Source organism: Chelon labrosus, assembly GCF_963514085.1.
Source record: "Chelon labrosus genome assembly, chromosome: 8".
Taxonomy (NCBI): Eukaryota; Metazoa; Chordata; class Actinopteri; order Mugiliformes; family Mugilidae; genus Chelon; species Chelon labrosus.
Window position 1 is genome coordinate 12488176 of NC_140358.1, and position 26381 is coordinate 12514556.

Below are 26381 nucleotides of genomic sequence, written 5' to 3' on the forward strand. Positions count from 1 at the left end.
CACTTATTAGCGCACCTTGATTAGAGACACACAAGCACGCACAACCTTTCTGCAGCCAGGAGTCAACATGGGTCTCGTGATGGGAACCTTTTCCTTGCAATCCAAACAAGTGTCCTACCGTAAAGGTAAGATGTTTTTTTTTTTTTTTTTTTTAATTTATATTGGTTAAATTTCTCGTTCCAACGCACACAGGATGCATGAGTCTTTTTCTTGAATGTTGCTGTCATGTGAGAGCAGCGCCTGTCATGTTGCGTGTTTTTGGAGATGGAGTCACTGGAGTCAGAGATGTTTTGCTCTCAGAGTCATGAATATCGCACAAGAAGTGCATTATGTGAATGAGCTGAATGTATACGGAGCAGGAGCGTAGAGTTGGGCAAAGAAATATTATTCATTGTCATTGTACGACGCAATCTTCAGGCCAACTGTCCTCTGTTTGAACTGTGGGTTTAAGAACATACATGTACGTGTGCAGCCGTGCCACTGGGCATGTCTATAATAGGTGATGGTATTTACCCCGTCTGCTCCCTTAACCAGCCCGCTTCCTGTCTGCCCTGCTACAGTTTGACAGTCGCTGACACTTGACATACTTTAGTGTAAGCAGCTTTGTCCATTAAAAAAAATTTATGCACAGTATTCACTGCTGAAAATGTGTACCACACAGCACGCACATAATGCATGGTGTGTGGTGGCTGTGTGTATTTGTGGTGTAAAGCGGGGTGGTGTAATCCGTCAGCATTTGGCCGTGGTCAGCCCCTCGTCTGTTGACCTTAAACCTGATGGTTATCACAAACAGACGCAGGGCTGCATCGCACACACTGCACACACAGACCAAAAACAAATCATTTTTCATGTCATGTAGGAAAAGAGGGGATGGGACTTATATTTACATATGCTGTGGTAAAAACTGTAAACGTAAATTATGTGCTGCAAACGCTTTGCAAATCCCTCCCCTGTCAAATCACGCAGTCAGCACTTGAAGTAGCTTTGAAAATCGTTTAGAGATCCTATAAATGCTTTTCGGAAATATAAACATATATAGCATCCTGCGTGAGTTGTTTCTTTTAATTCCTGACCTGTGCCTCTTTTCCTTGCGTGGCAACAGCTCTCAGCAGATTTGTGCCGAACTGATACTCGAGACATATTTTCACGGTGGACGCTTTCTGTACTCTAAATTATGAAACCTGTAGGTTTCAGTTTACTGAAACAGCACATGCGTCAGAAACTCGGCCGCATTGTCTTCTTCCATTTCAAGCACAACCCATATACTAGTTAGGGAAGGCAACAGTGCTTACCAAGCAACAGGGATGTATTTTTAGCTAATTTCGTGCGGGAGAGACTCTACCCTACTTGGGGTAACCTCTAAATAGCAGCCACTTTGAAGTTTGTTAGGGTGTGAGGAAGAGGCGATAGATGAGTAAAAGTGGGGGAGAAATATTGAGAAAAGTTGAGAGAGGAGGCGAGGTTGCTCCTCAGGGGGCCGCTGTGTGTGTGTGTGTGTGTGTGTGTGTGTGAACCGATGTGTGTGTTCCACCATCTGCTGCAGTGTTATAAAAAGTGGTCTAATGAAAGCAGGGCAGGATTCATTTTGCATGGAAGGTTGACCCATCCTTGATCACAACCCAACACGAGGCAACGACCAGCTGAGAAGGATCCAACGTAGGATAGATAAAGGATATTTCAGCTTATTCAGAACTTTATGATTTATTTAGGGCCGGGACTCGCTTAAAAAAATTAATCTAATTAATTAGAGGCTTTGTAATTAATTAATCGAAATTAATCACATTTTAATCGCATATAAATATTTGACCTGAGAACAGTGAGAAGTAATTTTTTTCATATGGATTTTTAGTATACCATTGAATAATGACTGAATACATAAGCTTAAGCAACAAAATATTGTTTATTTTTGTTCAACCAAGTCCAACAGACCAGTGCAATTTTGCCATTAAGTGTAGCAATAGCATATTTCCCATCCACGGGGCCAACCAAAGCGGTCTCATCAGCTTCTTCGTTCATGTTCACTGTGGTTTGTTGTTGTCTGAAGTAATGAACGCTAGTTGGTGCTCCAGTATAATCGGTCCGCCGAAACTCATCCAGTGAGAAACGTTCCGCGGTGCAAAAATAAGTGTGATTAAAATGCGTAAAAAATGTTTAACGCGTTATTTTTGTGTAATTAATTAATCTTAATTAACGCGTTAAAGTCCCGGCCCTAGATTTATTATTTATTTATTTTTTATGACCTGTCCAGGGTGTACCCTGCCTCTCGCTCGATGACAACTGGGATAGGCTCCAGCAGACCCCGCGACCCTTAACAGGGTCAAGCGGTTACAGAAGATGAATGAATGAATGAATGAATGAATTTATTTTTTATATCATATAATTTGACTCTGGTCAAAGTTGAGGTGTGGACTCAGGGTCCCTTACCATTGCTGACTCACTCCAGGAAATTATGCCATAAAATACGTAAAAATATGCAGCAGATGTTGCCCAGCAGACCGCAACAGTTGTTACCTCCTCTTGCACATTTAGATGTTAAGGCAGCAATGACAAAATGAAGTTGAAAACATATTCATTATTTCTGCAAATTGAGTATACTAACTATTATTGCATTTTAAAATTTTTGAAATGACATTTAGTAAGCGGCACTCTTCAGTTTAGTCTTGGCACACTATATCTGTCACTTGTAACCTGTCCCTGCGTGGATTTCTTCCCATGTTGCAAGGACATGCATGTTAGTTTAATTGGTGATTCTAAATTGGCCATGGGTGTGCATGTGAGTGTTAATGGTTGTTTGTCTCTCTGTGCTGACCGTGTGGTAGACTGGCAAACTGTCCAGGGTGTACTCCGCCTCTTGCCCATTACCGGCTGGGATAGGCTCCAGCTACTCTCCTCAGCATAATAGTAGTAGGATAATAATAATAGATAATGGATGGATGGGTTTTCCGTAGTGGGCAGTCTGTACAGTCCGATCAAAAGTCATGGAACATTTACGTTACTCTTAATCAACATTTGTCACAAATCTATGCTGGCAGGAGTCATGATCCCTCCACTCCTTACTATGACTCAGTATGCACACACACTTAAGCTGCTCCATAAAGTGCCATAATTAAAAACTTGGCTCTCTGTCTCCATGATCTGCTCATGAATACCTCCTCTGCATAGTAACTTATAAATGAAAGTGTAAACACCGAGCTTCCATGGCAACCGTGTTTACTTGCGTACGACAAGGCGCTCCATTTGTGCTTTTGTGCCAGCGGGTCAACTCAGGATCGCAGCCGGCTTTCGCTGGAATCTGACATTTAAAAAAAAATGATGTAAACAGACACACGCACACACGCACAAGTGGATCTGAGCCACAAATCTGAATTGAAGACTAGTGTTTACAGTCATTTTAACAGTTTTATAAGATTATGTGTCAGGTTTTTCAAATAATATGTGTTAATGCATTTTGTCTGTATCACAAGTGTTTAGCTCATAACCCTTTTTTTTGGCGTAGTCTGAGCTCAGGCACATCACCTTGTTAAATGTTATACCTGAAAGAGCTCTTCAGAAGGATCCTTACCAACATAGAAGGTTGAAACCGTGCAAAGGTCTTCACTGAACCCTCATATTATTCAAAACAAGATACATGATTTGTGTTTGACTTTCTGTTCCTCTTGTCGGATTCTACTATCAAAAGAAATCGAATAAAAAAGCTACACAATATACAATTTATTATTCCATAAATATAGTAAATTGTATGCAAAATTGGGCCTTTGTGACACATTGTATTTCTATTTTTCTGTTTGAGAATCGTTATTGATAGAAGTATCTGACTGCAAGACAGAAAACGAGTGGGAGGCAGTAACTCCGGTGACATTGGAATTATATGGTGTTCATCAGCGTGACCCGTGGTGCTTTTCTTGTAGCGCCGTTTGTTTTCTCTCTTCAATCCAATGTCAAAGGGCCACAAGTAGATATTGCTTTATATTCACAGGTCATTTACTTCAGGTATGCAGTTCAAACCAAATTTCATAATGTAACCCGTATTCATCCTTTGCTATCCAACACCTGTGGCTCTGGAGCAGGGTTGGTAGTTTGATCCCAAGCTCCTCCTCTTTGAATTGAAGTAGTCTTGAAAAGACATTAAACTCAAGACATTAAACGCGGTTGCTTCCCATTGCCAGTTCTGCGCCATGTGTGGAGAATAAAAGTCACCTTTTAAAAGCAGTTTGATTTTTAAAGAGTGTGATAAATGCAGTCACTTTACAGCCCAGTTCAGAGCACTTTATTGTAATAAATTGTCTGAACTAAATTCAAGAAGGCTGCTGAACTGCACAACTAAAGTAGGCGTTTTTGTTTCTGGGTGTGGAAGAGTAAATGATGCCAAACTGACGCTGTGGCCTATATAAAGTCATTGCTTTTGCACAAGGGAAGCTAGCAGGTGGAGATATTAGGCAGTGCCCCCGACAGCTCGTAGGGTTATAGGTTGGTGTTAAGGCATTTATCTGTATATGTCTCTCTCTTCACCCGGGGTAAAAAAAGAAATGTGTCCACTGTCTGTGCACAAGCTACTCTGAAATATTTCCCTGCGGTTATAAAGTACAAAACCTGCACCTTGGTGACACATTCATCTTTCTGTCCGTTCGCTCCATTTGTTTCTGCCTCTACTTTCATTCTCTGTACACTCTCGCTCTGTCAAGTGAATTCTCACTCTCTCTCTCTCTTTGTCTGGCTCGCTTTCACCTCATTTCACCCCCTCATTTTGTCTTTATGTGTTGGTCTTTTTCAGTTTTTCTTTTCTGTTCGCCCAGCTGCTCTTGATCTATGGCTTTTTGTCAGCCTTTGCTGTTTATCTCTGGGGTTCTGTCTCTTTCGCTCTCTCGAACCCTCACATCTCTTTGTGCTCTGAGTTTCAGAGTCTAGCCTTTTTCCTACTCTCTAAAATCACTCCAACTGTTTGAAGTTTCGCTAATCATGTGGAGTTTCGGTTTTGGGGGCAGCACAATATGTAAATATATACGTGTTTGTGTGTATGAGTGTGCATGTGTGAGTCTTCTGGAGAAGCATTTGGCTCTGTTTCCATCTGCTGCAGGGCTAAAGAGCTGAGAAGACAGGATCCCTGTATCTTTAATAGCCTTTGCAGTTTCCGCCCCTCTCTCTCATCCCTGCACATCAAAAGAGGTGCACCAAAAGAGCCAATTAGCAGAGCAAAAGAGCTTTATTAGGCACATGGAAACATGAAAACGGGATTGTGGTTAATTCCATGCCCGAAGCGTGCGTGTGTTTGTGGGCAAATGTGTAATGATGGGATTGTGATACTGCATCTCATGTTTCTTTATGCTCGTCTATACTGTGTAGATCTCCCTAGCAAGAAACGATTCCTTTTAAAAATATCTTCCTGTGATTTGAGATCCGCTGTCAGTGTGTTTGATCTTTCAGCGTTGCAAATTAAACCCACGTTCAAGCAATTTATTAAATAAAAAAATAATATCTGTGCGCTGTATACATAAAAATACTTTATTTGCATAACATTTGCAGGCGAATGCGTTGCTCAGTTATTCAAAGATAAATAACATTTTCTGTGCAATTTATCTCTGTAGTCAGCCCTGCACTTGCCTCCAGGCCTTTGTTACACTGGAGCCAATGAGAGAAATACAGATGATGAATATAGATAGCTACTTATCTCTGACTATAGGGTTCAGCCTGTATACTCAGTGATGACATAAGCGATGCACATCACTTGAACTAAATTAATGTGACAGTTGAAATGACACTCGTAGAGAGAGAGATGCGGATGTTGCCTGTGCAGCATTTCATAGAAAATGTGCTAGAACAAATATTCATTAAAATTCTGATGAATTGCAGTCATTAATGGTTCTGCAAAGGGAATCAAGCTGTCCTTTTTGCAATATATAAATAATATATTTATGACCATGGTAGAGTAAAGCAAAAGCCTGAAAACATAAAAGATATAATTTTTTTTTATGAGTATTTCCATAGAAGTAATCATGAATTTAAATTAGGCTGGATTTTGTTAAACTGTTTGGCACACACTACAAATTGAGACTGTGTGCATATGCTCATTACGCATGAAAGTAGTGTTGTTTGGCCCCAGTAACAGAAATGCCTAACATGATTGGTAAGCCAGTGTTTTCACCTATTCAGTGTCATGCTGTCACAATGTGAAATATTGCCGTGCTAAACTTGCTCGGCGTAACCTTACACTACCAGAAATACGTTCTTCTAGAGCGGTAGTGTTACAGCAAGAACTGTGCTGCCAAGTACTGTAGAGTAGACAAATTATGTGAAAGAACACAACGACATCACTAATGCAAGGGGGAAAAAAACAAGGGGCGAACCAGAGCAGCAAGGTTCCACGAACATGGCTCAAAAGCAACGAAGATAGCCGACAAAGTTGTCAAATTCATTGTTCTGCACGACCAACCCTGTCCGTCATGGAAAATTTGGTTGCTTAATGGATCATTTCAGGCCAATTTGCCAGGTCACAAATACTCCCGTGAAACATTGTCATCCAGTTTTGGAACCGCAACTGTCATAGCTTAAAGGGGAATTACAGTTTTTTACAACCTGGACCTTATTTCTGGCATAAAATGCAATCGTGTATTAGCACTAGCGTATCATAACAAAATATTGGTGAAATTAACAAGTTTCGTGGCAGATAATGCGTTATTTAGAGGCTGCGTTTCGGTGCCCCAGTCACTCCCACTATATGGATATACGCGGATCTAAATAACGTCCGAACGACTCCAAATGACAAGTTATATGGGTGACTAAATGATCTTATTTTATACCAGAAATAAGGTCCAGGTTGTAAAAAACGGTAATTCCCTTTAACACTCATATCACACCCATATAGGGGGAGTAGTATACAAATTATTATTTTTTTTGATAAGTCAATTGATCTTTTTGTTTTACTTACTACTAACACTTTCTAATAATGAAATGCTTTAAGTTTAAAACTAAGAAGAAATGATTTCAAACTATAACTTTTAAGATTTATGCAGTAAAAAAGTAATTAGTAAAGTTGTTATTCTGCTATTAATTAAGAACCATAATTTTACTACTGTACATCTTTTAGTTTTAAAGGTCTACATGTGCATATGCAAAAAACATAGACTGTAAAAAAAAAAATGGACGACGCATCTCCACTGCCTCTTCCTTTCCACACTTCAGCCATGCACAAAACCTAAACTCCTAAGCTCCTTCTGGCAAAATGTCCCCAAGAGAACCCAACAAAGGCTTGGCTTTGTTTCAGCCTTGTTCTTTAGATGAACCATAAAGCTGGATGACTGAACCTTTCCAAACCTATATAACGGGAATGTTTTCCTGCTGCTGCTCCATTTGCCTTGTGTGTATTTACATGCTATGACATTCCAATTTGCTGTAAGAAGACTAACGAAGCAGAAACCATGTTGATGAGGAAAATGACCGATTCCTCTTCCCAGTCTTTTTCTCTTCGATTCCCCTTCTAATCAGTCTGTCTCCCATTTGAACTTCATTTTTCCAATTTCTCTTTTCCAATTTTTCATCCTTACTCTCCTTCATTAATTTATGTCCCTACTTATCCTCCTCTGTCCCTGTTTTTCTCTTTAGCCTCCTCCCTAGATAATGACAGATCAATAGCCTTCGCCTCCTTTAATTATTCCCTCTTTTCATAATGTGATGGGAGCCGGTCAGCATGCGTCCTCTAATAAAGATACAAAGGCGTGTCTGTGGGATAAGTCATTTGGACACATAGGTATTAGTATTGATTTTCCTAATAGACATGTTCCCTGTCCAAAGCCACACTGCCTCTGATGAGTAATTGCCAAAGCTGTGTGTGCCGACAGGGCGGTGTCGTACAGCAGTGTGATAGATTCATAATCTATAACTGCTGGGATTAATTTTTTTCTTATTTTAGGAAGAAAGGAGTGGGTTTTAATGTTTTTGGCCTGCAGGTCTGCACTGAGGTTGGTCTGAATGAGCAGCTTTGAAGAGTTGAGCTGATTTTCTAAAGCTCCACCTGGCATTTTAATCTTAATCAAGATCTTTGGAGTTTCATTTTCTCTCATGCTTGCCCCCCCCCCCCCCCCTCCATTCTTTGTTCTTCCATCTTCTTCTCTGGAAATGTGGTGTTTGCATGTCCCGCTTGCTCTCCTCTGCCTTTTCTTTCTTACAATACCACTCGCCCACTCTCCTGGCTCTTGTTACCCAGTTCCATCTTTTTCATTCCCGCCCTGCATCACACTCTAATCTCTTGCGGGAAGCTTTTCTGTTGCGTTTCCTTCTGCTCCTTCTTAAGCCTTCATTGCCAAATATGTTTCCATCTGCACTTTCACCGCTCTCTCTTTCCTTGTTATAAAGAGCAGAGGCACACCTTATTCCAACGCTTACTACTCTCTCCTCTCCTCTGTCTCGTATTATCTCTTTTCTTGAAAGCGCGGCTGGGGTCTTGTAAAACTGTCTGCAGCCGTTCGCTCACATGCCTGCAGGGAAACACCAGGCAATTCACTGGCACTGTTGTACACGCAAGAACAAAAACAGGCGCGCACACTCACTCCAACCTCTCGCTCTTTTCTCTCTGCTCCACAGACAGACTTTGAAATGATTACTAGAATGAGAAACATTTCTGTCACTTCGTGGAAACAGGCCTGTCAGAGACCGCAGGGAGATGGAGATTTGAGATGGGTACAAGCCGGGAACAGTGTTTGAAACAGACAGGAACGCTAGGCTGAAACAAGCGGAAAGATTTATAGAGAGAGATGGCCAGATAAAGGTGTATTGGCGTGGGCCGTGTGCCTGAAGACAAATCTACAGATAGAAGTAGGCGAAGAGAGATGGATAGATGTGGTTTCAGGCTAAGGATGAAGTACGGTCAAGCTCAGATAGGGAGAATAACTTTGATAGCCTGTAAATTCCTATAGGCACAGTACAGACGGTGAGTTATATAGCGTAGCAAGCAAAGAGGAAGTGTGTGTGTACGTGGTTGTGTATGTGTGTAGCAGGAAATGGTCCTGCTCCATGGTGCCGAATGCTGTTTGGACGGCCCAACGGTCCGCAGAGACCGCGTCCTATGATCAGCCGTTCTTTCTGCCCGCGATTGGTGCATGTGCAAGATGCATACATATGTGAGCCTCTCTCCGTGCGTAAGCATGTGTGTGTGTAGGCAGGGTGAAAGCTTTACTCCCCACTGCTGTCCGTTCTGTCTCTCTTGCTGTTGTGAGGGGAGAAAAAAAAAAAGAAAAAAACCCAACACATCCGAGCGTTCATGAGCACATTTTCACAGAAGCAGATTGCAGATTTTTGACTCACCAAACGAAAATCTTTTCCGCTAAATCTGCCCATATGGCTTGCTAACATTCACGCTGCGCTCATTATTCATCATAATAACAAAAAGTGCCCCATAGTCGTGGGAAGTTGCCACATATGCAGAAGCATTATTACGGATGGCTGGCTTGATATAAAAGGACGGCGCGTCTATTCGTATAATCAACTACATGACATGTACATCACTTGCAGAAGCAGCTACATCTCTACTAAACATAGCAGTGGCAAACATATTATGTTTTCATCCATGAAACAATCTGTAGCTTTGATCATAGCTGAAACTGACAGTTGTATATGTGGTAGCCTGGGTTTTGCCCTCCAACTAGTAGCCTTTATATATGTGAGCTCTGGCCAACAGCCCGGCCCAGCGACGAGAGTCGGGCAAGTTCCTGCTGAATGTTGTTATCTGTATGCAGCGTTTAGAACCGCATCTCTCTGCAATATTTATTTGTGTTATAATGACTAGTTATTTTGCATATTCAGATAGCATATATAAAAATTTTCGAGCTCAACTTTAAAATGGTCCTTTCTAAGTAATGCATTAATTATAAGATTCCTGTAATTCCTGCAATATTAATGCAGCCAGACAGACAGATAGATAGATAGATAGATAGATAGATAGATAGATACTTTATTTATCCGGTGGGAAATTCGGTGTCCATTTATGCAACACAGTTGTAGAAAATTTAATTCTATGTTTGTTATGGAGTTTGGGGTTAAAGGCGAAATTATACTGGACATTATCATAAGACAGGTTGTATGTTTACTTACAGTATTCAGTGATTTATTCCACCCTTTCATTTTGTATTTTTCATACGTGCGGTGTTAGCATGTTGCACATTCCTGTCGTCTTCCAGCTCTTTGTGCGTTTCTAATGTAAATTTCATTCACTTTGTATTGATTGGTCTGTAATTAAAATGTGATTTAATCAGGGTGTGAGCGCAGCTCTTACTGGCAAAAGCACATACCCCCGCAGTGTTATCAGACAGTTGTCTTCATCCCACTCTTTCAGCCCTGTTTAATATCTCTTTCGTCTCATCCTTTGCCTTTTGGTGCTTTTAATCTCTCGCTCTTCTCACATTCTTGACTTTAAGCTTTTTTTTTTCTCTCCTGCCCGCCCTCTTCTCTTTCTTCCTTTTTTTTTTTTCTCGCCTTGGGAGCCATTCGGCCGCCATACACACTCTCCATCCCTTTATCAATCCTGTTAGTGTCTGCGTGAAGGTTTGAGCACCATGGATGGATGAGCAGGAATGATGGATGGAGTCGGTGGAGGTGCCGATAGATTGGAGTGGCCTTTTCATGAACAAATCGCGTCGTAGAGGGAAAACGGAACTGGTGCTTTCTAATGTCTGTCACGTGCACGTGTGTTTTTGTCTTCACGCTCATATTTCGTTTCCCTCCAGTCAATATCTGCGCCTGTGTGTATTCACATATTTCTTCTCCATCAGAGCAAAACAGATGGTTTTATGTGTGCAAATGTAACACGGTATGTTTTAGTCCAGAGTGATTCATGCACCGTTATCATCTACAAATCAATGGGTACGCTCGCGTTAATTTATAATTCAGTGAATCAACATCCTGCCGATTTCATACTGAATCACTGATGCTCCGCTTGGGCTCTTGGCTTGCGGTGAAGGTGGGAGGGTGATAGATATATAGAGAGAGAGATGAAGAGGGAAAAGGGAGGGAGGCTACAACCTGTGATGAAAAACAGGGAATTGGCAGGGAGAGAGAAAGAGAGTAGGAGAGTGTGGGGAGAAAAGGGGGGGAGAGAGAGAGAGAAAGAGAGAGAGAGAGGAGGAGCGCCGTGAGATGGAATGAGAAAGCATGAAAGAAGGGATGATAGAAAAAAGAGGGTTTCTGCCGAGAGCAGCCGCTGAGTGAGGAGGTGGGGGGAGAGAGAGAGAGAGGAGAAGAGGATGAGAGGTGGGAAGAGGGCGAGGGAGCGTGTGTGTGCGTTGTAGCCGTCCAAACACGTGACGAAGAGATACAGACTTCAGCACACAGACGCACTTGTTTCCACGACGACAGCGGCAAACATGGGGGCTGTGGTGGGCACGTTGACCATGCAGACCAAGCAGAGGAGGCCGTCCAGCGGTGAGGGAATACAAACACGCAAACATATGCACACGCGTGCACATACCAACGCGCATGCGAACATAAACACATGTTTGTTCTCTCATTTCAGTCAACACGCACGTGCATGGGTGGAGACGTGTGTGTGCAGGGAAACTTTTGACTGTGTGTTTTCACTGTAGCTTCCACGCGCAGACACTCCCTCCCTCCAGTGAAAATATACAGCTCACGTACGCGAGCTGCAGAGCAAAGATTAATAACTGCTGGTATTTCAGTTAAGATGCAGTGAAAGAAAAAGGGAGATGTGTAGAGATGGAGAAAAGGAAGGGAGGAATCAACAGGTGCTCCCGGGGGAAAAGTGTGTCTGTTTATTCTACAACAAAGTTTTAGAGCATCAGCGTGCCAGAGCTTATATTGTTTTTCGACACAGGAAACTGACGGAGTAAAGTAAGAGACGGTTTCTTTGTGTCTGTGTCTGTGCGCGTGCGTGTGTGTGTCGCTCTGTCTGTCTGGCTGCGTGTGCAGACGCGAGCACGGGCGCTGGTAAACACACACATGTCGAAGGTATTTGTCACTCAGCTCACACGCTCCTTTTCCGTCTTGCTGTTACCTTGGAAGCACGGTAGCCATGGCAACAAAAGATGTCGTTTTGGGGCGGGAGGGGTCGCGGGGGGTTTTTATGATGAGATTGGGGTATTCCTGAGTAAGCCGAGGCCACGCAAAAAGAGACGGTGAGGGATGCAAAAAAAAAAATGTGCAGGTGGGTCGAGGAGGGTAGGTGGTTTTAAGAGAACCTGTTGCCTGTGAGAAATGTTTTACTACCGCCGTTACTCATTCTAATAAAATCCCGTAAACCTCATTTGTCTAAATCTAACTAATCCACACTGGCTGCTCCAGTGAATGGGCGCGCTGAGCAGGAGTTCAGTGCCAGAGTGAAAAGATCCCCTATTAATAGTGTGCTGTTATTTTAACCTATCTTTTGAGGCAGGCTGTTGTCGGTTTTTCAGTCCAAATTAGCCCATACAGGACAATTTCCAAATGAGAGCATATGGCTGGTTTTATCCTTTGAATAAGCTTTTTTCCCCCCCCTTCCTTTTCCACAAGCTCAAACAAGCACCTTTTCCCTGTGGGTGTCAAATAAGCAAGGCGTAAATTAGTTGCTATTTTGAAAAATGAGGCGCTTGTAGACGCACTCACGTTGTGGAACAGTGTGAAATCGGAGCCTCTCCTGCGAACGAAAACAAGCCTCTACAAATGCCCGGCGCAGACATGAAAGAAGGGATGTGGAAGAAGGGTGCCGGAGCTATTTTGGAGATTGTTTGCAACTCTGGTGTTGTTGTGTTGTTGCTCCAGCATCTTTCTTTTTCTCCCGCTCTGACACGTATTCTCGATTAGTACAGCGGGGCTTCATTTGTATGCGGCCGTTTATTTCTGTGGTGTTGCAGATAACTCATCCCGGATCAAAACACTGACAGAGAGACAGTGCACGGTTGTAATGTTGAGAGATTAGATTCCTACATGATTGATCCTCGGAGCATGAGCTCGTCACTGCGCTCTGAGCCTCGCTGTGTTTGCATCCCCGCACCTGCTTCAATATTTACGTGCCTGTCTGGGCTGTCTGTTTTCATCTGGGCTGCTTGTTGTTTTGTTGCTTTGTTTTCTGTCATCTTGTCGGTTTTTTTTTTAATCTGAAGTGGGAGTTTTCTCTACCTGTTGTCTTGTCTGGCAGGCTGACTGCTGTTTTCATCCTCATCTGTTCCGGTGGCCTCTGACAGTTCATTTTATCATCTGGTATTTTTCTTTTACCCCGGTGAATTCTCCATCTTTTTCCAGTGCCTAAATCTCTGCCTTCCTCCCTTACTCCCTGCAACAATGTTGTCTCAATCTTCTTTGTCTCCTTTTTTTTTTTCTTTCACTCTTCTGCTCTTCCTCTTATCCTGTTTAATTTTTGCTTTCCGCCCCTTCCTCCGCATTCCTCAACTTCATCTTCTCTTTGCTTTTTCACACTGCCTCATCTTTTTTTTTCTTCCTATCTCCCCCAGCTGCTTTCTCTCCTCCCTGTTTTTCCCCCCAGTTTTATCTCTCCCACTCCTTTTTTTCACTCTCGTTTCTCTTCATCTTACTTTGTTCTAATTTTCCTCTCCTCACCCTCACATGCCACCACCACAATCTGCTCCTGCAGCCCTCATCTCCATACCTCCCTTTTTCTCCTCTCCTCTCCTGCCTTTCTCTCATTTACTCCCTTTCTCCATCACCCACGCTCCCATTAGCTGGTGTGAGTGCTTATTAAGTCATCTCGTCATCCTCATCCTTTGGCATCTAGCAGTGTTTGTGTGTGTGTGTGTGTGTGTGTGTTTTCTGACTCTGTGTGTATGTGTTTGTGTATTCCTGCAGATTCTGAGTCTAGACATGTATTTACTCAAAAATCAATATTGGCATGCTGCAATGTTTGCCTAAATGAGCAGCGTTTGACTCACTCTTACCAAATATAATCAGCAGTTGCACACTCAAATGTGACAGCTTTCTCTCTCTCTCTGTGCGTGTGTGTGTGCTTCTCCGCCTTAAACACACACAAACACTGCTGTCCTCTGTAGCAGTCCGAGCATTATTAGGCAAACAGATATGTGTGCACACACAGGCACTGGAGTGTATGTTGTCTTATGCGTATGGGTGCTTTAACATCCTACTCTTGAAATAATGTGCTCATGTTAGTCTTGTTAGAGAGTCGGTCACTTAATGCATCTGTGTGTTTGTGTGTGTTTTCAACCGGAGCGAGCCATTGGACTCTGGGTGAACCACCCAAAGGCCAGTCGGGGTCTGGCCCCATGTCCACTGACTCGGATATTGACTGTTGAAAACAATGCGCCTCAGAATGAAATCTTGAATTCCCTCTTCATAACATGATTATGTGCTCAGCTTTTTCATGGTTTACATCAAAAGGGACAGCCAAAATCTATTTTTAAAATACTTCCTCGTAACCCCCACCCCAACCGGGATCTCATGGCCAGTGGAGCTGCTATTTTTTTTTTTTTGTAGAGCGCCCTCCGCCATTAAAGATGAACACAACCCTTCTCCATCGGTGCCAGGACAGCAGATTAAGCTAATTCAGATTATGCAAATGACACACTTTTCCGGCTAGGATTACAGGACACGGTACAAGAAGAAAAGATAGAGCACGAGAGAAGCAGAGAGAGGACAGTTTGCTAGAGTGAGAGAGATAAGACATGGGGGGAGGGGGGGTCTGTGGGAAAGAGACGGAAGTAAGAGATGGAGAAACGAGAACTAACATTAAATCCCAGAGGCAGCAGTAGTTTGGAGGAAGCCAGGAGTTAAAACCCACTCTTAGGATTTAGGAAGTGTGTGTGTTGATAGAAGGCGTATTTTTTGTGACAACACACTGGCTGCGATGAGTGACAGGTGGTGTCTCTTTGCTGACAGTTGAGGCCACCATTAAATACTCCAAACAAGCTCTGAAAGGAAAGAGTTCAGGTTTTGGTCAATGTCAGCCTCCACAGCTTATAATAGTTTATGTAACAGATGGAAGTGAAGCTCTCGAGGTGGATTTCTAGGTTGTTTTTTTAGGTGTGCTACACCTGCTAACTTTGCAGTTTTGTTGTGGAGCATGAATCATGCAGGTTTCTAGATCTCACCTGTCCAATACAAACTACTTCACAGTAGAAAGTATGACCTACAAGAAGTTTATTACCCTGCCACAGCCCTTACACGTATTTGAAAAGAGGTCTACTGATTTAGAAGATGTTGTAAGTAGACTTTTGCTGTGGCCTAATGCCACAATGAGATTCAAATGAATGGAAATTTTCAGAAATGATGAATACATTATGGTGCACTTGGACTGGCAGGAATGCGTCATCCACTCAATAATACTGCAGGCATGTATGCCCAGAGGTGGAAGAAAGAGCTCAGTGAATACTGGAGATGGCCTGATCACATTTTTGCTCATAATACTAATCATTACAAATGAGCACATGATAGACTTAATAGAATTTTTTTCAAATGTGACAATGAACAGTAATAATGAGCCCACAAATTCTATGTCAGGCTGTCACATTTGCCTTGGTGACAATTAAGGTAACAATGTTGAAACACACTGGTGTACAGAATCTCTCCTGACTGTTTTATGAATTTACACTAAACAATAAACTGAAAATCATCGACGTTGACCCCAAGTAACATTTAATGTAGGAACTACTAAACTTTGTATATCTGAGGAGCAGATCTTCTTCTCCATGCAGCCTGCCAGGATTATTCATTATTAATAACTCTTTGCTCTAAGCATATCTTTTTGTAGTTCTCTATTTTACAAGTAAAGAAGCTCCTCAGCGCCATCATATTCGCATTCGAGACATTCCCATTTCTTAAATTTCTTCGTTATTCACACAAGGTTGTGCTGAATTCAAGCACAATGTATCAAGCTTCATTCAGCTGAGGCCCAAAAATGAACCAAAACTGCACGCATGGTAGCACCATCTTGTGGTCAAAAACAAAAATCTAATTTCGGCTTAAATTGAAACAAATTGTCTCAAGGCTAAAAAGTAAAATAAATAAAAGTTTTTTTTGCTGTCCATGTTGCAATAGTGCGTTAACTAGTTGAAATATTTCACATTTTGCAAGGAATAGATCTAGATTCTCACTATTTGCATTTCACTATTGCAATGCCTTGAAAGCTCTGACTGAAAATTTCCTTTGCTACATTAGTGCCTAGCAGGCAGTATAAATGGGTTTGTGCACGGTCCTCCTCCTACTCTAGTCTTCAGTCTTAAATGTATCAAACTGTACTCTTTGAGAGAAATTTGTTCTTTTTGTCATATTCACAGGTTTATATGTCAGGTATGCAGTTTTCTGTTGTTACCTGTTCAGCGACGTGGTTGTGTTGCAGTGTTTCCACGTAGCTTCATTTTGTTCTGGGTTATGTTTACAGAAGCCAAAGTGAGCCCACACGGCCGACGCTGCTACATTTTTTTATGCATCAGCCCTTCCTTGTCTGCACCTCTGCTCCTTCCGTTTCTCTGACATTGGGCAATGACTCTGGTATTCCCACAGTAGCTGTCAGCAGTAAGGTATAAGCTTTGATGCACTGTTATCACGGACGTGCGGTCAGGGAACGCAGGTGAGGCAAAGCTTTCCTCATCATGGAGTAAGTAATAATGATAAAATAAATTATCATATTTGTCCATTGTTTTGGGCTATAAATGTAATGTGATGTATGATTCCAGTCATTTCAATCACTTTTATAGTCAAAATTGGGGAATTTGCGCATTTCCTGTTCAAATACAGGGGAGAGACGTGAGCTGAAGGAGTGGCGAGCTAAGCCTCACCTCAAATTGCGCTCTCTTAAAGTAGGTCTGGCTTGTGTATCTCGATTGGCGCCATCTGTCTGTTTTTCAACAATATAGTGTTTATACACACAGAGACTGGCAGTACTGCTGCCTCAGAGCTTTCAGTCTGTAATAAAAATGGATCAAATCATCAGAATCTAAAGCTTTACAAATCAATATTTTGCATACAGTCAAGATTTATGTTGAATGAGCTATAGATTTAATGTCCTTCCTTGGCCAAATATCTACCTGACCTATGTGTGCGTAAAGAATTGATTGTGAATGGTGAATTTAAGCCATTACATTGGTTTCATATTTGTAACTCAGACTCTGAAAGAGTCATTGTTTCACCACCCACGAACGTCACTGACTGTTATTAAAGGGCCCGTGTCTGTGATTTAATGACATCTAGAGGTGAGGTTGCAGATTGCACCCAACTGAGTAAAGGAAGACACACTTTCTATCTACTACAGGTATAAAGGGCTCAAACTATAGTAACAAAAAAAACAATGATTTTTAAAAAAAAAAAAATTTTGTTACATTATACACTAATGAAAACATAATCATGAAATCTATATTTCATCTCTGCTAGTAGATGACCCCAAATTCAGACACATGGGTCCTTTAAAGCAGCTTCAAAGCATTAGGAGTGCCCTAAGTTGTCTGTGTGAAAGCATTAATTTTTTTGAACATATCATTAGGAGTGAAATTTGGTCGCTTAGAAAGACGATTAATCACTCTTTAATCACTTTTTGTATGACTGTGTGAAGGCTATGTGTCTCATGTTTCCTAAAATGATTGGTGTACAAGTTGTCCTGCAGTATTTGTACAATATCTGTAAGCGTGCATCAGCTCTTGAAGGACGCTTCATCATTGGCTGTATCTGTGCAGACATGTAGTTGAATAATCACAGCGAGAGACAGCAGCCCATGGTTGATGACTTGAGTAAACACAATATACGATACACTTAATCATCCTCATCAAGTGACGTTTATACTAATGAGCATCTTTTAAATGTCTGGCATATTAAGTTAAATGCTAATCTAATGCCACTAAATTAAATTTTCCCCAGCAGTGCTGCTTTAGTTCCAGAGGAGTAAATAAAACAAACGTGCAATTGAAATCTCTGTGGGAAACCTCTTGATGCAGCGGAGCCCCCTGCAGTCTGCATGTCATAGGCTACACTCCAGCTCAGTCGGCAGTCACAGCCCCTAATTTGGCATTTACATTAGGACTATAAATGAATGGCAGCTTGTCATGGTACCTATGTACTTCACATACATGTATATGGTTTTTATTATCTGACTTTATTTGTATTTTAAGAACAAGGGACATTTTATATGACAAAACTGTTTTTTAGAGCAGTACTACAAGGTTAAAATGTCAGCTACAGTACATGTTTACTAGCCTCTATGACACATGCTGCTACTTGCTAGTTTCTGCTTCCCCCTGCTGGTACTGATATGTCATAGCAGCTCATGTAGTTTCCACTGAGACACCCGCTGCATTAGTTAGTCAATATCAAGTCAGATATGGGAGGATCCCTTATGTTAATTCATAATTACTAATTTAGATTGTGTTGGTGATAGTGAGAATTGAGTCATATGAAGAACCAGAGCATGTTTAGTTAGAAAAGTCACTTTGTGCTAATTTAAGCCTTTGTTGTTTGAGGATGAGTGTTTGTCTTAATGGGAGCAATTAATCAAGTGCCGATCTACCCATGAACACAAACAGAGTCACAAAACAAACACATGTGGTTGTGCATAGGAAGGTGAATTTGTCATTGTCGCAGCGTTTTCACATCGAACCCTCGGGTTATAACCCTGTTTCCAAAGAGAAGAGTGAAGGACACCAGAGGGGGGAGTAGCGGGATTGAGGGGGACGGATAAAAGAAGAGAGGGAGAGAGAGAGAGAGAGAGGGAGAGTGGGATGGAGCGAAGGTCAGAATAAGGGAGGAAGATGCCCCAGGGCTATAGAGAAGGGGGGATAAAAAGACGGAGATAGAGAGAGGCAGGTGAGTGCTGATCTCATTGTTGGAGAAAGCAGAATGGAAAGAAAGTTTACAGTCAGCAGAGAGAAAGTGAGCTGTGCTTAGAATGGAGCTGCATAAAATCTGCAGGGTTAAAAGTTGTTAAATGTAATCGTTCTTACATTAGGTATATGTATAATTAAGAACTGAGAGTAGTAAGTAAGGAGCAAAAGAGAAAAGTCTAAGACAGACAGGTACACAACAAAGCCAGAGGAAAGAAGGTGATCAAAATGGAGAGAGAGGAGCAGAGTGAGAACAGCTTACGTACCATAGCCATCATTCTGCTGTGCTGTGGGGCCGTCAAGATGCTGCACCTACTGGGAGTCATCACTGTGGAGGGTGAGTCATTATTCTACTACCATCCAGCACTAACTCCACCAGCAGCTGTCAACCAGCAAGCTGTTGGGGAGGAAAATCTGTATTATTAATGTGTGAATGTTGGATCAGGGGAAACTTTTCTCAGACAAACAAAAACAAACATATGAACACTGAATAAATATAGTGATTTATTCAGTGTTCATATGTTTGTATGTTCAGATTTGCACTCTGAACTTGTGGCCACTGGACACAGACATGGGGGCAGCTGTGGCTCAGGAGGTAGAGCGGTTCGATCCCCGGCACATGCCACGTGCCAGAGTGTCCTTGAGCAAGACGCTGAAGCCCTGCTTGCTCCAAGTGCTCGGCACTGGTGTGTGTAAGTGAATGGTTTGATGTGTCGCTGTGAATGTAAAGCACAAGACCAGACCATTTACATGCAGACGGTTTGTGTATGCGTTTTACCTCTGCTGGTTTTAACTTTGTGAACATAGGACTGAATTGTCCACTGGTTTGTCCTCGGATAAGAGTACTGCTGCCATACACAAACGTTGCTATCACTTTTATGTCTGATGCCTTGTAGTTTACAGAAAACTGAGACTAATACAGCTACAAAAAAGCTAAATCTGTCAGTAGTTATCTGTTTATACCAGCTTATGTCTTTTTTTCATACTCATGTTATAACCATGCCTATATTACATTTACCTTGCCATGCACTCATTTATATCTTAAGAACAGAAATACTTTGGTCAAGGTAAATAAGCTGTATCTGATGTATTTCAATCTGACAGTCAGTTCAGCTTTTACTTTAAATCGACTTGAGTGAATGTGTAGAAAGAAACCTTGAATACTAACTTATGCTGGCTCTCCTCTCTCTTACTTTTGAATCATGTGTTATTAATTTAGGTCAAGTCAGAATCACAAATTTGCCTCAGAGGGCTTTTATATGCTTTACATTCATTTTTACATTCATTTTATGTAGAATTTTCTTTTATAGAACCCCCCCCCCCCCCCCATCTCACTATATAAACGTCTTCATAATGCAGTCTGATTGGATTCTGTACATCACTTGCTGCTGCTGTAATATAAGTTACTTTAAAAAAAGTTCAGCCTATTAGTGTGACTTTTCCTATTTTGAGTGTCCTGGTTGTCCTGACCAGTGGTGGCTATGAGCGTAAGCACAAAGTGTGACAGTGACTGTGCTGTTTTAATGCACTCAACAGAGCCACAATGAGGCCTGTCAGAGGAGTGTTCATTCTGTAATTTCACAGGTGTATAAATCCCAAGTTGTTTGGATGCATAATGCAAAATAGATTAAAGGGATCACTATGGTTGATTTTCTGAATCTATACATATGTTTATTTTGTGTTGCTTCTGTGCTTCTGTCACACTGAACATGAGCCTGAACCTCCACCCGAATGTGATGATGACAAACTCTGAATGAACGAATGAATGAATCATTAACCCTAAATAACCCTAAATCTCAACATTTCAGATCATCCACAGGGACAAATTTGAGGGACAAAGTTCAAAGCGTATACTTTTACCCACTTAAGCCGTGATGGCAGACCTCAGTGCAGGTATTTACAGAAATACCAGTCTGTGATGCGTGGAGTGGGAACACTGTATGCTGAATCCCAAAAAAAACCTTTCCCTGATGGCTGAGGTTTTATTTAGCAGTAATATAAAGTGGTTGTAGCCTTGCGCAGTCAAACGCCGACCTGGTACCCTTAACTCACTGAGAGAATAGAAGTGAAGTGGCACTGGTGCAATGAAGCTTTTCAGAGCACTAATGGTTTTGCCACACAGATAAAAAAAAATGTCTCGCTTTCAAAATCTGTATTGCCAAGGACAGAATGAACCTCTGTGACACCCAATTAAAGCTCAACAGGAGCCCTTAAAAATCTGTGTCTGTTCAAACCACTCTGCTTCAGTTGTGAGTGTGAGTATAATCAGTTCAATAATGGGTTTACTGACCCCGAATGTTAAAGTAAGTGGTCATAAATCTGACAGCTTGTGTGGACGAGTGTGTTAAATATAATTTTCACAGTGATGTTAAAAAGTAAATTGTTCTTGATCACTATGAGGTCAATTGGAGAACACATGATGAAATAATCAGGCTCTCTCACACAGACTGCAAGCTTGACTGATGTATGCGTAGTTGAATAAGCCTGTGAAAATCTGCGATTTAAAAAAAAAAAAACTAATTCTAATGAGACGCCTCTCTTATGCTGCTCGTTATTCTGAAAAGACCTTCTTTATTATTTATTATTTCTTGTCTTTCCTCTTCTGTGGTCCAGCCTTTTACTACTTTGCGTTACGACCACTCTATCTTATTCAGAATTTTTATGACCACTTCTATTAAATTATGCACAGTTATAACAGTATGCATAATTATCACCCTGTAGATTGCTTCAGGGATCATGTGCTTGTTCAGATGTGTAGATGAGTGTCTCTGTGTGTGTGTGAGAGAGAGAGACTTGATTTTATACCGTTCACCTTTATGTGTGTGCGTGTGTGTGTCAGAGTCAATGGTGTGTCCTCTCTCCCCTCCCCTCCAGCGAGGAGAGTAATGAGTTGTTAATGATAGGACCGGTGAGAGGACGAACACAGAGCTGTTAAACTGACCTCTACCTTTCAGCACCTCCATCTTTCATCCTCTCCTCTCTCCTCTCCTCTCCTCATACGACCAATTTCTTCTTCTCTTTATCTGCTCTGTTACTCTCTGTAGACGACATATAAATTAAAGTTGAATATAATTTTGTTTTTTCTTCTTCGTTCATTTTTTCTTGCAGACAAAGCCGACGACGACTTGGAGATGACCATGGTGTGCCATCGACCGGAGGGCCTCGACCAGTTAGAAGCTCAGACCAACTTCAGTAAAAGGGAGCTCCAGGTGCTCTACAGGGGCTTCAAGAATGTAAGTTGCTCTACAGCTGCACTGAAAAGACTAGTTTTTACTAGTTTTGCCAGAAATTTTGGCGGAGATTTTAATCCACCCTCTTGAGTTTTGCACCTTCACAAGGAGGCAGGTCAGTTTGGAAAAATGTTTTGTTAACAGTCAAACATTCATTCGTGAATATATCTTACAGTTAAGTGTTAATGAATGTATTTTTTTGCAGTGGTTCATTCATTTCTTTTTCATTTTCAAATACTTATGAAGCAATGAATTGGCTGTTTTTCATTATGTGGAGCCTTCTTCATAGTTGGCATAGATGACACTAAACACTTTACTGGGCAGTTTGAGTTCCCCATACAATACTCCATCCAGACCTTTGGAGAAACCCAGTTTATAGCCACTCTCATATCACCATTAACAGTTACAGAGATAAGATGGGGACATGAGTGTAAGTTATACATTACTCCTGTTTGCCAACTGCTTTCCAAATCCGAGTTTCTTTTTTTGTAATACCACTTTTCCTTCCAAAGTCTAAGTGTATAACCATGTTATATTTATTTTGGTGAAACCTTTTGGTTGGTCTGTCGGGTTTCATTCCAGCACCAGGGATCTGGTAATGCAGCCATGTAACATGTAACATGACCTGTTTAATTAACAATGTGTTTGTCACTCCAGTGAAACACCTCAGAGAGTAAATACCTTCAGAAAACTTTCTCGAAGGGTTTGAAGGAAGCATATTCAGACTTCATTGGGAGACCAAAGAAATTAGCTGCTAAAAAAGACTGTTCATTTAGTTTTTAGTGTTTCATTGGTGATTTAAAGAATAGCTTTAAGTTGTTAAGTAATGTAATAGCATCAAAGATCTCCTAACCACTAACAGGTGAATTATTTAGGCTAAGGCACTGCAAGAATTACAGTAATTAGTGACATCCTCTATCGTCAGACGTTGTCTACGGTATGATAGCTTAATGTTATATTGACTACAATCTTCTATTTAGTAATTAATAAAAAATTGGGTCATGTACAACATATTTACCCCACACACTATTTATACTCTTTAAATGATGTCAGCACACTGTCTCCGCCTGTCGAACCCATCCGACACTGTTTACCCTGCCGAGTTTTTACGTCCCCCTTACTCCCTCTGTTTTGTGGCTCCTTCTCTCTTTCCAGGAGTGTCCAAGTGGTGTTGTAAATGAGGACACCTTCAAGCAGATATACTCCCAGTTCTTCCCACATGGAGGTGAAGGGCGAGTGTGTGTTGGGATGTTTACATCTGTACCGGTCTTTGTGTCTGTATCATTTCTTTGCCAACCATCGTTTTCTTCTTCTCCTGCAGATGCCAGCACCTACGCGCACTACCTGTTCAATGCATTTGACACAGGGAGTACAGGTTCCATAATGTTTGAGGTTTGTTTTATTCGCATTTATTTCCACATCTCTACATGTTGAAAATCTGGTATTAAAGACATCGATGTGACTCTTTTCATTTGTTGTTCTATCTCTCTCTCTCATTCAGGACTTTGTAACAGCTCTGTCCATCCTGCTGAGGGGCTCCATCACAGAGAAGCTCCAGTGGACATTTAACCTCTACGACATCAACAGAGACGGATACATCAACAAAGACGTTTGTGCTCCTGTGTATAGCATATTATTCCCGCTCGTGGTAATATCGTGGTAGTTTTTGTTAACCAGGTCTTCTCGTGTTTTGTTCACAGGAGATGACCAACATCGTCAGAGCAATTTATGACATGATGGGGAAGTACACGTACCCTGCCTTGAAAACTGATGCACCCAAACAGCATGTGGATGCTTTCTTTCAGGTACCAGCATGTGATTTCTTCATTAGTCTAATAAAACTCAGCAACACTGACCAAACATGGATACACACATAATCTGTGCATAAGCAGCAGCAGCAAGAACAAAAAAATATTACAGATTAAGAGCACAGAAAACTAAACTTGCAGGATTTAAATGCAAAGGTCAGCACTGAGCAGCATTACAACAATGTCCAAATAAGCTGGAAAAACTATTGGTTTTAGGAAGTTGTGTATTTGAGATACTATATCATGTATACATTATACAAACTGAATGTTTGTCTGACAAAAATGCCCTGACATCCTGTTTGTTTCTGCTCCCAGAAAATGGACAAAAACAGAGACGGTGTGGTCACTCTCGATGAATTCATCTTTTCTTGTCAAGAGGTACGCTTTTTAACTTATCTAATCCGTATACTTTTCCTAAATGTCTTCGCTGAGGACATTTTGACTTGGCACAGTTGGAAATAATATCCGTCAAACCTGTAAGTACCACCCACTGTGACAAATCTAAACGTCTGCACTGAAAAATCACCCCAATCAAAACAGTTTTACTTGCTATTTAGAAAAGACCTCCCACCTTTCCAGGCCTCTATATCGGCTATTAATTATGGTCTTTGCTACCTTTCACATCAGCCTGTTTATCTGCAGAGATTATTAACATTTTATGGGCGGTTACTGCCCCCTAGTGGCCAGTAAAGTGAATTAAAAAGGTAATCATTGGACTGCTCTCCTTTCTCACAGCCAGCGTTTTGATTTTCCCTTCTTCTTTGCACAGGATGAAAACATCATGAGGTCTCTGCAGCTCTTTGAAAATGTCATCTAGACAACAAACGTGAGGGAGACAACAGACAACACAAGAGAAGGAGAAAAGGAATCTCTGAGAAGATAAAGGACCATCTTAACTTGTGAGTGAAGGGAAACAAGGAGCCTGTCAGTATGTGTCAGTGACGCACAAAACCACCGTATGGACGGCTTCTCTTTGTAACAAATCTATGGCGACAAACCGTCACCGGTTTTGGAAAATGTCCTTCAGACCTTTTCTTTTTTTTTTTTTTTTACCTTTCTGTGAGCGTTTACCTCGTCTCCATCTCCCTCGTTTGTTGCTGTTGTAACGGTTACTGTCGTCTTGGACAGTGTGTACTTCATGCCACCGTGTAGATGCTGCCCCTCTCATATCTGGTCGAACACCCTTCTGAAATTATGTCAATTGTTATCAAGCAGGATCAGAAATTCCTAAAAGCATTGAGCATCTTTGCTCATTAGAGGCTTAAATAGTATGGGCAATATTATGAAGCACAAAGGCCTACATCATAGTTCTTATATATGCGCCATGAAAACTTGGTGGCGATATACTGTTGGTATGGGGTAATTTGGGGGCCAGGTGTGTGCAGCACCTCATCGAGAGGTTTGCACAACTGAACATGACCTCAGCCGGCTTGCGACAGTCCTACGTCTAGTGCAGACTCGCAAAGACTCTTCGGAAACCTTCTTAACTCCTACCGTGTGCTCCAGTGTTCAGTCAATCAGTGTTTGAATGTTGTAACGACTTGTAGATATTTAAATGTATTCGTAGCTTCTTCTCCCCGTCTGGAATCATTCGTGTCTGTCTTTCTGACTCTCACTCCCTGTCCGTCTTTCCGTCTGACTGGATATGACTTTGTAATTATTCTACCTGATGCTTATTGTTAATTAAAGAGCCCATTTACGGATGGAGAGCAATACGCAGGGATGTGCATGTGTTCGTCTGTGTGCTGTCCTGATTGTAAAGGTCCCGTTTGCCTGAATATTAAAAGTGTTATTTATTCTAGCATGTAGTAGCTTCATCTTGTGGACATTACGGTCAATCCGGCTGAACTGACTGTGTTTTTGCTTGAGAGGAGAGTTTCTTCTTTAGCTCTGCCTGTTAAGGAAAAAAAAAAAGTCGACTCAGACTGACCAACTTTTCACTGTGAGGGAGACCTGCTGGGAGGAGGGAGGGATATAGATGAGAGCGAAGACCTTTTCACTGATCCTGGAGGAAACGGAAGCCATGTTTCAAACAAGAGCCATCACTTCGAAGATTAAGCAGGGCACAAAATGCAGATTTGTGAATGATTTACTGTCACGCCCACTCACTGTGCTACCAATGATGTTATAAATATTCTCGCAGAGATGCGCTGCTGCTGCTGCTCTTCTCAAATGTACCCAGGCACACTTCCAGACAGACTGACAGACGGGAAGACGGACAGATCCACAGGCACACAGACAGACGCTCACAATGGTCAGAATGAAATAATGTATTGTGTATTGAAATATTGTATAAAATCATTATATTTATCAATAAACTTTTCAAGAAACAAAATGAACTCATGTCTGCTTTTTTTTCCCTTTTTTTTTTCTCCAGCCATGTCGCTTCCACATGTTAATCATTTTTAATGTGTCAAAACTTTTTTCCCGGGTGCATCATAAAGAGCATGAGCAAAAGAGTCACAAGAACATTTTATACTGTTATTTACACATATACAGTGAAGGTTTGTGCCTCGATCCCAGAGGACGCGGCCCACAAATAAAGCGTGATAATGTGCATATGAAAAAACTTCACCACCATCACTGAACAT

At 41.5% G+C, this 26381-nt stretch overlaps 1 protein-coding gene across 3 annotated transcripts; it reads left to right on the plus strand.

Moving 5' to 3' along the window:
* The first annotated feature begins 75 nt into the window (after positions 1–75).
* kcnip1a (Kv channel interacting protein 1 a) lies at positions 76–26195 on the plus strand. 3 transcript variants are annotated; one of them, XM_084549630.1, is made up of 8 exons: positions 76–125; positions 21861–21985; positions 23138–23207; positions 23304–23374; positions 23484–23591; positions 23683–23787; positions 24106–24168; positions 24560–26195. In XM_084549630.1, the coding sequence occupies exons 1-8, from the start codon at positions 80–82 to the stop codon at positions 24605–24607; spliced, it is 636 nt and encodes a 211-aa protein (XP_084405756.1). In that variant the 5' UTR covers positions 76–79; the 3' UTR covers positions 24608–26195. The 3 variants fall into 3 exon arrangements, with proteins under 3 accessions (XP_084405756.1, XP_084405757.1, XP_084405758.1); XM_084549632.1 differs by lacking the exon at positions 76–125 and adding an exon at positions 11329–11406; XM_084549631.1 differs by lacking the exon at positions 76–125 and adding an exon at positions 11262–11406 and having other exon boundaries at positions 23138–23374.
* Positions 26196–26381: the final 186 nt, after the last annotated feature.

Excerpts from the sequence above, each read along its gene's own strand:
- kcnip1a (XM_084549631.1), top strand. The coding sequence starts at position 11,349 with ATGGGGGCTGTGGTGGGCACGTTGACCATGCAGACCAAGCAGAGGAGG. Across the intron at positions 11,407-21,860 it reads GCAGAGGAGGCCGTCCAGCG|ACAAAGCCGACGACGACTTG; the intron begins GTGAGGGAATAC and ends TTTTTCTTGCAG. Across the intron at positions 23,788-24,105 it reads ATGTGGATGCTTTCTTTCAG|AAAATGGACAAAAACAGAGA; the intron begins GTACCAGCATGT and ends TTCTGCTCCCAG.